General features: G+C 40.8%; 2 protein-coding genes across 2 annotated transcripts in view; one reads left to right on the plus strand and one right to left on the minus strand.

The window, feature by feature from the left end:
* The window catches only part of LOC124267327, a 129,755-nt gene that overhangs the window by 55,797 nt on the left and 60,822 nt on the right, over window positions 1-13,136 (plus strand). The gene's annotated exons all lie outside the window — the stretch shown is intronic.
* LOC124267328 (inactive polypeptide N-acetylgalactosaminyltransferase-like protein 5) lies at window positions 5,947-11,044 on the minus strand. The gene is made up of 4 exons (XM_046702248.1): window positions 10,908-11,044; window positions 9,481-10,098; window positions 8,472-8,564; window positions 5,947-7,247 (listed from the first exon to the last, which is right to left on the minus strand). Exons 1-4 carry the CDS (start codon window positions 10,982-10,984, stop codon window positions 6,335-6,337), a joined length of 1,701 nt encoding a protein of 566 aa, XP_046558204.1. The 5' UTR covers window positions 10,985-11,044; the 3' UTR covers window positions 5,947-6,334.

The raw sequence follows: 13,136 nt of genomic DNA on the forward strand, positions 1-13,136 counted from the left end.
CTTTCAACGAGGTAATTTCGCTTTTCAGAGTGCTATATCTGAAGACATGACAACATGAGTATATGGCTACACAGTATCCACAATTGATATTTAGGTCACCTAACTCAAAGGGTAGTCGACGTTTCGGTGTAGGTACTGATACCGTTATCAAGCAAGTCATCATTTGCTTGATAACGGTGTTAGTACCTACACCGAAACATACCTACACCAAAACGTCACTCTGAATGCATAAAGTAGTTGACTATCCATAGAACTCGGTTTTCCTTCATCTTTACTACTTCTAAAGGGCCTCAAGTAATTCAAGGGAGTTGATGTCGTGACCTGTATTTCTGGCATGGGTTATTGAGGCCCGTTTTACGTTTCGACCCACTGGATAGACGTCGCCAAATGTTTGTCTTAAAGGTACGAATCCATCTTTTGTATAAAGAACCTGTTGAAATCATTCAGCCATAAGTTGGTACAAAATGTAATGAGTGAGTGAGTTTAGTTTTACGCCGCTTTTAGCAATATTCACAGCGGGGACACCAGAAATGGGTTTCAGACACTGCACCCACGTAGGGAATCGAACCCAGGTCTTCGGCGTGACGAGCGAACACTTTTACCACTGGGCTACCCAACCGATCCAAAGTATAAAGTTTGGAGGGGCGGTGGGGTAGCCTAGTGGTTAAAGCGATGGCTCATCACACCAGAGACCCGGGTTCGAATCCCCACATGGGTACAATGTGTGAAGCCCATTTCTGGTGTCCCCCGCCGTGATATTGCTGGAATATTGCTAAAAGAGGCGTAAAACCAAACTCAGTCAGTCAGTCAGTAAAGTTTGGAAACGGGTAGCTTGGATAAAAGACTTAATGACTTGAATGTTGTTGATTCGATCAAAACACTTTTTAGCAAGAATCACACCAACTGCGGAATATTGCTGCATAGAAGGGAAATTTGAGTGAGTGAGTGAAGTTTTTTTTCAGTTCGTCTTGAATGTTGACAACATGTAAAATTCAATCAGCAACAAATGATTGTAAATTATAAACAAATAACCACAAAGATACAAAGAAAATATAAATACGTCAAACTAAAGGAGGGACTGATTCGTAATCAACATCCTGGTAGTGTACGGAGTGCAAACAGGCATCATCTGTGTGAGATGGGTCATGCCACCATTACTGATCAAACGATTGTTTTAACGGCGTGGCATTGTCCGAATCTATTCTCAAATATAGGTTTGAAACAGTCTTGTTCACGCCTCTAGAAGCGCTTGCCCCACTAACCCAGCGTGTGGCACTTTGCATCGGTGGGCGCTGTCCGAACACAACCCACACGTGCTTTATGAGCGAAAGGTCAAGATCTGTGACGGCCATTGCGTTCTGGTGGTGTGTTGCTTTTGAAACTGGTATGATTCGGAACGGTGGGTACGAGCATTGTCGCTTTGAGTTAGTGAGTAAGAATTTAGCAATATTTCAGCAATATACGGCGACACCAGAAATGGTTATCACATATTGCACCTATGTGGGGAATCGAACCCGGTATTCAGCATGACGAGCGGAGGCTTTAACCCCTTGTCGCCTTAAACACGGGGACCTGCAAGGCGTGGGAATGAGTGATTGACTGAGCGAATCTAGTTTTACGCCCTTTACTATTTCGCATCGATTCTTAAACAAGTGTCATTGTATAGTCGGAAATTTCTTTCATGGATGTGGAAAGATAATTGTCGCCTTTATTTAGAACATGTGGTTTCCGAGCACGCAGATTCGTTGCATGCAGTGATTTTAATAATGGAATCATGGAAGGAAACAAATGTTTCTTTGGACGTTTCAGTCAGATGACTTAAAGCCTTGTTTCAGAACGATTGATTTAAGACTTTTTGATCTAAGGGGTGCAGATCACTGACATTTATGCACTGACAAGGACGAGTATTCTGTTTCGACGTTGAGGAACCTCACATCACCCCTGTAGAAAAGATGGTTGACCTCTGCACAGCATTCAAGGCTGCAGAAAAGCTCTGAACATGTTGTATGGTAGATGGGGGCGTTTCCGTCACATGACATGCGTGGTTGGCGAGCTGTCTATGGCGCCAGGCTAGTGATCCAGCGAGTTTAAGGTGCCCGGAGCAAGGCCAGGTATAAAAACCTTGGAGTCAACTTTGTGTGTACACCCTGTACACTTTAAAGAACCCACGAACCTGTTAGTAGATGACCAAATGGTGGCCACATGAATACGTGCAAACACCTAGTTGCGGGTACAGCAACGTGCAATAAAATTTGGACAAAGTACTGTGACTACGTGTCCCAGTCCACCCAGCTGTGAATGGGTACCTCGTAAGGATGGGAAAGCCACATTTACTTGGTGCGCCTAGTGGCTGCACGAGTTGTATGATCCCCAGGGAGTTGAGATCGAAAATACGATGTGCCATTGGGATTGACATCCAATGATCAAGATAAAAGCCAAGCGCTTTGAGCATGCATGTAGATGTGATGGACTATAGCGCTATATAAATACCCATAAAATAACAATTTGTGACGGCTGCCAGCTCTTGAGCAGCATACGCTCAACTTTTCACGAACACCTACTCGATCACTATTTGATAGTGATTCAAAGAGTATGCGCAAATTGACAAAGAAAAACAGGGCGAAGCTTAATTCCCTGAATTGTTGCTTCAAAAAAACAACAACAAAAAGTACTAAATTGAATTCAAGTGGCTTTAATTAATCCACATAATAAACATCGCAATGGCGTCATAAGTGAAAGACACAAGTGAAAGAAACACATGTTGTATATTTTAATATAGTAGAACATATTGCTGCATTGTAATATCAATATCTGTCTAATAACAGCCGTTGAATAGATTTTGCCAGATTGTGCTACAGTGGCGTTCAAACGCCGACATATACCTCCTCACAAAGAACCATTGATTTTGCAAACAAACTTCTATTGTAACAAAATTCTAATTGGTCACAGCTGACATTTCTCCAGGACAGCAATGTTTGTGGCTGCCGTTACAACTATATGTATCTAATGTGGTTGTATTCCAAACATTTGAGACAAAACATGTATTTCCAGTTGATTAATATATCTGGGTAACGCTTTTCGATTTGACAGTGTTAAACTATGAGGGGTTAAAAACGCCAAGATATCTGCGTTGAAAACTGAGAATGTTTATCTGCCTTCAAGAATTCACTCTGGAGTCAGATCAGGTGACTGGTACCAGTGCTCGTTCTGATGATCATAAACAGGTACCTTTATGTCGTCGTTGTCATCGCGCCACAGCACGGAATCATTGTTACTAAAGTACTGTCGGAAATAAAAAAAACCCTGTTTTTAGGCTGTTACTCTGTATCCCTACAATTGACACAATTGCAAATAGCATCTGTCGAATAACGTACATCGGCCTAACTGGGCGTTCAGTGGGCTGCTTAATAGGATGTGCTTAATAGAAGCATGCTTACTCGTAAAACCGGGCCAAACTTAGAATAAATACCAATAGCTGCTGAAAACAATGGATCAGACTATAGATAGCAATTAGGTCGCACAAGGGGCCATCTCAAAGATATTTTTGCTTTTTCATGCGTGTTGAATATGTCTGATCTATTGATTAACATCTTGCGCGTCTTTTTTTCATAAAGTTTATGTGAAACAGTATGATACCCGCAGAAAATCTTAAATCGGCCTTCGTATTAAATGTCTCAAAATATATAGGTGGCATGACCACCCAAAGCTCTAAAGGACTGGATATTATTTTTAAACTGTTATGACATGCCGTTTACTTCCCCAGTTTAATTCCCCTAAAGGATTTTATTATATGACGGGTAGATTTCCGCCCTTCTGATTGGCCCATTTAATCACATGACAGTTGTGGCGCCAAGTGATGTCAACCTCGAGGTTGATATAACAATCCAAACACCTCCCGTGGCTAAAAATAGATTTGGGATATTCCAGGTGTGAACTCCGCACTGCTGAAATTGAGACTTGAAATATTTGAACTGTGATGGGTTAAAGATGTTGAAATATTATTGACTGTTGAAAGATATCTAAGATGTTGTGATAATAAACAAGTTGAATATAAAAAAAATTGCTTTCATTTACTTAAACTGCCTCTGAAAGCTGTAAGCCTATTCCAGCTTATATTGAGTCTCTCCTATGTCACAGAAGAACAGGTATTCAGTACTTTTGTCACATAATAAAACAGTTATTGACTTCAGTTTGGTTGATCCAATGATTTATCGACCTTGGACATGTGATATTCACCTCGGTCGATAAATCATTGGATCAACCTCACTAGAAGTCAATAATTGTATAATCTTATCTTAGCTGATATCTCTATCCAGATATCTACCCAGCCCGACCCCAACCGCCATCTGCGACACCCGTCCTGGTGTTGCTTTTGAGACGACCCCTCTTACCTGTTTATTTTTTATAGTGACAGTGAGACTCCATGGTTCTGCATCCTTAATAGTTTCAGTACTTAAGTTATCATTTTTTATGTCAGCTATCGTTTGTAATTAAGCTAAGTCTAATTTCAAAATGGGCATTTATAAAGTGTCCTTTGTAATACAATATCATCGCACACTAATTTGCATAAAGCCATGGTCTGTTTAATAAGTCGCTTTGGACTCATTGCTTATTTCTGCACTAATCTCTCCTCAGTAAAGTCCTTTATTTACGTTTCCTACCTCCCTACCACAGAGACTGTAGTTAGGCCGAACTAAGTTTAACAGATATTTGAAACTGTTACATATCAACTTCATAAATTGTTGATATAAATTTTTAAAAAAATTCCGACAGTACTTTAGACCTGTCTACGGTGAGTGGGTGAGAAAGTTTAGTTTTACGCCGCTTTTAGCAATATTCAAACAATATCACGGCAGGGGACACCAGAAATGTGCCTCACACGTTGTACCCATGTTGGGAATCGAACCAAGGTCTTCAGCGTGACGAGCGGACGCTGAACCATTAGGCTACCCCACCGCCCCATGACCTCTCCACAAAGCCATATTTCACTTAGACTACACTGACAATGTTCTACATTTCCATGGTTTCTGGTGTTCCCTCTTGAGTAAGTACATGAAATGTCCCTACAAAACATATCATCTGTGTCATGATAGAGATGAAGATCTTGTTGCCGGCCGAGGATATCTTCCTACGTGTTTCAATGATGCGAGATCAAAAGAAGACCGATTTTGTTCTAACTCGAAAACTAATAAATACATAATACTCAATGAAACGCTGATCATTATCAAAATTAGACCAACTAGTTGTTTAGATTTATGTCCTAAAATTAAAATAGTGGTTTAAAGTTCTATCATTTGTTACGAGGGAGGAGTGCAGAGAAAATGAGAGCCAGGTGTTAGAGAATCACTGCACAAGTGCAGACAAAGTTATTGATTCCTTAACCTGTGCTGTGCTGTGCCGTCTCCATCCGTTCTCGCACACCTGGCTGTCCCTTTCTCTGCACTCCTCCCTCGTAACAAATAGTGAACTGTGTCAATATTTTAATGATAGTTTGTTAAACAACTTTTTTTAATTTTAGGACATAAATTCTGCAAAAACCTCACAGAGTTGGTCTGAAGGTTTGATTATGATCATTGTTTCATGGAGTATTTTATGATTATTAGTTTTCGGACTATAGTTATGTGGTCTGTTAAATAATGCGTTCTCGCGATCTCGCACTTTTGGCATTTTTAGCTTGTTTCCAAAGGTCGAGATCGCAAGAATGCGAGATCGCGAGAATGTCCCTTACATGATTCCATAATTGTCCCTACAAAACATATCATCTGTGTCCGATCCAACTTCCTACGTGTTTCAAGATAGAGATGAAAACATTTTGTTGTTGTTGTTGTTGTTGTTGTTGTTGTGACGCTTGTTTCCGGCTGAGGATATCTGTTTGAGTTTGGGTTTACCGCTTCTGTGAAGGGTATTTCACCCTAGTTATGTGGTGTTAGTGGGTTTTGAGTCTGTCTGTCAGTCCGTCCGTCTGCCCGCTCTCTCATCCACGGCATTGGTAAATACAAGTTCAAATATATGTTTACCAATTCAAAGATGGACACATCTTTTTAATGAAATAGTTTTCCTTACACTGCATTTTTTTCAACTGTATTAATTTTAAAACAAGAAATATCTTGAATCTTATTTCCATTCCTGTTGCACACCTATAGACGTGAACGTTTTAGGGGATGCTCCTTGTCTTGGGATCCTTGATTTTATGTCTATGGACCCCCATTCCGCCCCTTCGGTATTCTGTCCCTTCGCCAGGATATTATATCTAATATTACGAGCGTCAAGAAGGGTATATATCGATATCGAAAATCAATATCTTCAACTAGGTTTTTTAACCTGGCTTTCCAGTTCATGATTCCCATTCAAACCGACACTGAAAGGACCATGACTGTTGCTCATTTGTAGATTTGCAGGATTCCATACGAATGGCGTTTTCTGACTTAACCAAATTTAAACAGTATGTTCCGCTAGGACGTCTGTACATCAGCTGATCGTGTTCTGTATATTCCCATTTACCAGCAGATTCAGCCATATCCTCTTTGCAGCACGGGATCATCAAAAGGCTCATAGTTTCTGCATCTAAGCCAAAACACTGGCCATTATTCCGGAGACGACCCCGTTTGTCTAGAGAAAAGATTGTTCTGAAAGTAATGCCGTATGACTCGCATACATCGTCAACAGCAACAAAGGTATCATCCACGACGAAAAGACACTTGTCATCCTTCATGATTTCTCCCCACAATAGATCATCCCTCGATGGAACTTTCAGTTCAGGAAATACATGCTCGAGATACCATTTAAAGCTCTCGCTCCCCATTCGTTCCCTGAAATGCCTTCCCTCGTGAATCGATTCAACTTCTTGTGACGTCAAAGTAGGCAAGTGTCCATTATGAGAATTAGCTCTAGAATTTGCAGTCACAAAGTCTGCGTACTCATCCATCCATATTTCAGCAATACGTAAAACATTCTTCATAACTACAATATCCTCTTTGTCTGTTTTAACATTCACGTTATCTTTAAACACATGGCCAACAATAGAGCATGGCACTGTCTCAACTCGTCCTCCTGTCATCCAAACTTTCAACGCCAATTCCAGCTGCTCGCCTCCCCAGATGTTCAGTCCTTCATCAAAGCCTCTGATACTCATGAAGTAAGACCTTCGAACCACAATGGCCGATCCTTGTAATGCTGGTGATGGAAAGGCATCTGTTTGGTGATAGCCAGCTTGGTGGAGGTAGGGTGGGAACGGAAACCAATTCTGGCTGCAAAGATGGGAATCATATCTCATGAGTACTTCCACGTTGACATTGTCTGGAGTTGACGTGATGTTTAAATCCCATCAAAATTTGTACACGATTGGAAGATATCATGTTCGCAACGTAAATCAGAGGTTCAGAGGTCGCATACAATGACATCTGGAGAGGAAAGTATTTCGTCTAAACACATTTACAAATCCAAAATCATTTTGTGATCAAGTTCGTTACATTGAGCTTTTGGTCATTTATAAACATTTTTTGAAAATTGAAATGTTGCGTGTTTTGATTTAATGAGATTTTGATATTTTAGAAGTTGAATAGAAAATGATTCCAGGATATGTAAACATATGATTTTAGAGTTTAGGAATTGTTCACACTTGTTATTACTTCTTTGATAATGGTTAGAAATATGAATGTTCATAACTGCGACTAAAAGTAACGGAGCAACTTCAAAGAAGATGTGGCTGCGATGTGCATTTATAAGGTTATTACTCATCGCCTTTTTCAAACTTATTGTTTTTGTTTGGTATTTCCCACCAATACACGGTTGTCCTGGCCTTTTGAATCTCTAGTCTGCAAAGCATTTACAAAGCCTGGACTTTTCCTGCAGTAGTTGTGTCAAAGTTTGGGGCGGTATCAAACATGATCTTATTAATTATATTTGGCAAATTAAAATGACAATGCAGCAGAAAGAGTTCGGGTGATTCTGGCACAGTCAGGCCGGTAAGGCTCATCATCAGCTCAGGACCCTTGTCCCCCTCTACACGCAGCCCAGACAGCGAATGGGACTTCTCTTGTACAAAAACGAATATTTTGGAAGAGGCTATATATCACCGCAACCTATTTACAGCTGTATAAAAAGGTCCGTTACGTTCGTTAATAGCAGCTGTAAATTCGCAGCTGTAAATAGGTTACGTTGATATGTTTTAGCCTCTTCCAAAATATATGTTTTTGTACAAGAAGTTGACCCTTGCATCTCCAACATAACTTTCATGCTCCCTTCTGATCTCTATTAATTGTATGATTGGAAGAGCAGTAAGATGACACGATGTTTGTCAAACACCCTGTGAATATTTTATAGTGTGTGTTTGGGGGATCTGTCAAGTCAACATTGAATTCCTTTGTGCATACGTTGCCAACAGCGATACCCTGAGCTCTACCTCATTACACATGTTGCACATGTAACGTTAGCAACGCTGCTTATTTTGGTTATTACTTAATATATTTTACCTCATTTCCCAAGACATGCCAGGCCTGGAGCTATCTTGTTCCTTCTTGTCAGATTCCTCATTGACAACGGAATGGTTGTTTGTTTTCGGATGTCTGAAAAAGCAAGTGAAGGAACAATATGATGCGTTGTAGACGTACACTATCACTATCATGTTCTTTAAAGGCATTTAGAAGTTGGACGAATATGACTACCTGCCTACATTATGGATAACAACAACATTAACACCGTATTTCGGAGCTAAATCTTGCACATTCATCAGGTGAAGTTTAGTAAAATCCACAGGCATGGTTATGAAGCAGTTACTGGAGCGATTTCAAGGGGGGTTTCATCAGGGATTCACAATCCCAAAAATACATCATGGGGCACCTAAGAATGCAAACCACAACATATTACAGCAAAGGAGAAGGCGGCTGGATGATTCCGTGACGTAACTTGACTCTCATCTACACATTTAGGGCGGTGGAGTATCCAGTGTTCGATCTTCTATTGCTTGAACCCCATTTATGGTGCTCCCGCCGTGATATTGATGGAATGCTGCCAAAGGTGGCAAAGAACCGACGCACTTACTGATCAACCCATCATCAGAACCTATGTCTAACCAATCTTTCAGCCACCCTGCTTTCGTCTCCTGGTGTACGTCACTCGTTATACCATTATTTGAACTATTGTTAACAGGAACTACCCCGGATATTTCCTCATGATGCCAGAAAACTCAACCGTATATCAGCTGTATCAGTACTTGGAGGTCCTGGACATTTAGCATTTAGGTGGCAATGACATAAGTGGACACCGTCAGGTTGTGAAAGATTGAAACGTACCACCCAATAACAAGATTCCTGATATTCTCCTCTCTCTGTAAGAATCAAGTTTCGTCATGTTTAAAATATCTTCCCGGGATGCACTGACGTACGTATATTTAATATGCCAGGAGGTGTGCCACAGCATTCTGTACTATCACTATCAATTGAAAGTAAAGAAAATAAAGAATTATTAGGATCCTGAACTTACCTGTATTCTATGTCAGGTATGTCGGGTTGAACTACAATTCGTGGCTGACTGACTATTCGTTCCAGAAGGGGCTCCAGCCATGCCACGCCCACTTCCATGTGTGCATCCAGGAACACAAGAACATCTCCCCTGGCCTTCCTGGCACCGTTCATTCTGGTCCTTATTAAACCATCTCTCTTTTTGTTTCTAAGTATCCTAATTCTCTTGTCCAGTATTTCAAAATAACGATCTAAATCGGCTCCCAGATACGAAAATGTGCTTCTGTCGTCTACCAATAAGATTTCTTTTAACAGGTGAGATGGCGTTCGGTGTAGTAGTGTATGCACATGACGTAGTAAGGGCGTCAATGCTTCGTTATAGAAGGGGATGATAACCGACACCGTCAATTGACCCGTGGACTGATATTTTATGTCACGGCATTTAGGGTTGCGTTTGTCACTCAGGTTTCTGTACAGTTGTAGTTTGTCACTTACCGAAACATTGTAACCAAAATATGTATCATTCGGAAGGTAGTGTTTTTTAATGATTTTATGAAGAAGATCGTTCAGAAGTGACAGGGTTTTGTTTGAATGAAGGTTCGAACCAGATAGTGGCTGACCTGGTTTCCAAGATTGGATTCTGAAAAATCATCAAGATGATATTTGGCTGATTTACAATTGCGTCAAGCTGTGAAAAAGCTCATTTTACAATAAAATTATTTGTAATGAGTAAAGCTTATGAGTAAAGCAAATTTGTTTGTGTTAGTTTATCATTTTGAACTCGAATAGCGAGGCTTCTTTGTTTGCTGCTAGACGACGCCCTCAGACAATGTCACCCTTTATGTCGGAGGTCTGAAAGTAATCACCAGACAATCCAGTGACAGAGCATCAGGCCATTCATCAACCAAGTCACAATCGATCACACGATCCGTCTTGTCGCCTCCTTCAACAACCACGAGATCAGCGCCAACCCGGATGTTCTCGGGTCAGTACACGTGCACGTGCAACATGGAACATTGAGATGGGCTGCAAGTTGTGATCAATTGATGTGTGAGTGAGTATGGTTTTACGCCGCTTTTAGCAATATTCCAGCAATATCACGGCGATGTTCAAAAAGCTGCGACAAATATTTATATCTTATGATCTGCTACTTTTTAAAAGGGGGCTCGTAAAGCCGAAGGCCCGGGTTCGATTCCCCACATGGGTGCAATGTGTGAAGCCCATTTCTGGTGTCCCCCATACTGACTACTTTTTAAAGAGAAAAGTATCTGGTATGTATTCTTGTCCCAGAGAGGCGCCTCGTCTTCACGCAAATTTTAGAGTTCAGAATAATTTCGAAATTAGTTTTTTTTTAATTTTAGTTTGTATCACACATAACCATTCATTTCCTCTTAACATTCCGCCACAAGGACATATAATGAGTGTTTGGAAGGATCACAGCTACTCTACCTGGGAATGTGTCGCGTGTCCGGTCTTTCCCTCCCTTGAACTCCGCGATCCCACATGTTCCAAGGTGTCGTAAGCATGGCAACGGACAAGTATATGACTGTAAAGGCAATCAGGCTACCTACAACTAGAACTGGTATGCGGACCATGTTTCACATTTATGGGAGTCAAAATGATGTTATGTTGCATACGCCAGACCTTGAGACCCATATGTTACTTATTCTAGGATTTATATTGGCTGGCTGTGCAAAACCGACTGTCGACATCTGCTACCTATATCGGTACCACTGAAATAGTGAAAGGGTACTGGTTGAATCGAATACAGTGGTCGGAGAAAGTGACCTGTTATAGGACTGATTACTCGTACAAAGAGCTTATATATTGCACTTGTACGTACTTGCGTTGTATGGATTCAACTTGCACTACCTTTCGGCAAGTAAAATACCTTATGTTACACTCCATACCGATGACAGAAGGACAGAGCCCTGGAAAAAATCGATTCAAAACTAACGTGTGGTTTGTTTACAGGCAACCCAGGCACAGATTGAGTTGGGGACATTTGTGCGCTTATCAAACATCTGTTCATGAATGTCATTTTGCTTTATACGCTCGGAGAAAATCAGTTTCTACACATAGCCAGAATAGTTTTCAGGCGTTAACATATTTATTTAGTTGTACGTGGCAGAAAACACAATTTAGTTTGAAAGTAAATATACCCAATATGAAAATACATAAAGCACAAAATACAAAATATGGTTGTCACAAACAGAACAATATTTGGTTGCAAAAATTTATTAACCCAAACCCCCAACTATACATGACAAAACACGCTATCATACACACATTCTATACATTGACACGCAGTTACCCAAACTCTGCCTTCCTCATCCCAATATACTCAAACCATGATGCACACTAAACCTGCAGACAGTCCTTCCATCACTAATCACAACACCGTCCCATCGGCACAGTCATACGATCATAACTGATATCGGGTACAGTCATATGATCATAACTGATATCGGGTACAGTCATACGATCGTAACTGATATCGGGTACAGTCATACGATCATAACTGATATCGGGTACAATCTATAGCGATACAACTGTAGGTTACTATGGCAACAAGGTAACAAATAATTTGGCTTAATATGGCAACAGAGCAACAGTGTCCGTGTTTGGCATCAATCCCTAACCTCTGTCAGTACGAACCCTCAGTTCACATACACCATCCCAGGGTGCCGTTGTACAAAGCAATCTTAGTACTAAGGTGACCGTAGCTCCCCACCTTAACATACCTTAACATAGACTTAAGGTAGTCTTAGCGCTAAGGTGACCGTAGCTCCCACACCTTAACATAGACTTAAGGTAGTCTTAGCGCTAAGGTGACCGTAGCTCCCACACCTTAACATAGACTTAAGGTAGTCTTAGCGCTAAGGTGACCGTAGCTCCCACACCTTAACATAGACTTAAGGTAGTCTTAGCGCTAAGGTGACCGTAGCTCCCACACCTTAACATAGACTTAAGGTAGTCTTAGCGCTAAGGTTCTTTTGTACAACGGCACTCTGGTCACTGGCGTTGTTAGCCGCCTATCGTAGTTCCACTGTCCGACTCGTCAGCCTACAATAGCCACTACTCCAACCGTGGCAATTTCTCCTGGTGATCTTCACGCTTGCCCTCTGGTCACAGCACATCAACCTCTTCGAGAATATCACGTTCAACAGTCCACCGTTGACAAACCATAGGTCTTCATGATAGGTTCTCAGTAACACCATATCCTGGATGCTTAAATACAAACCACTTGTATTTACTAATATGTCCTAGGTTTATATATTATGCCATTTCAACACGACCTGTTCAGTTGCCCATTATACCATCAATGACACAATTATTTTTACCTCTTAATACAATTTAATACCCGTACAACTATCCCACAAATAGTCAAATGTATAACACAACCCGTCAAATGATCACCCAATACTACATTTCTTATTCAAACAGTAAACTCGCGCCCCGTTCTCCCGCCGAAAACACACACAAAGAACCAGACCTTGACAATGGTGAATGAATGAATGAATAAATGAATGAATGAATGAATGAATGAATGAATGAATGAATGAATGAATGAATGAATGAATGAATGAATGAATGAACAAAAAAACAACAAACAAACAAAACCCAATCCCAGGAAATATAAGGAACCCTACAAAATGAGTGGCACTTGAAAATAAG

This window comes from Haliotis rubra, unplaced genomic scaffold, assembly GCF_003918875.1.
Source record: "Haliotis rubra isolate DU_JTF1 unplaced genomic scaffold, ASM391887v1 Scf1301, whole genome shotgun sequence".
NCBI classification, from domain to species: Eukaryota; Metazoa; Mollusca; class Gastropoda; order Lepetellida; family Haliotidae; genus Haliotis; species Haliotis rubra.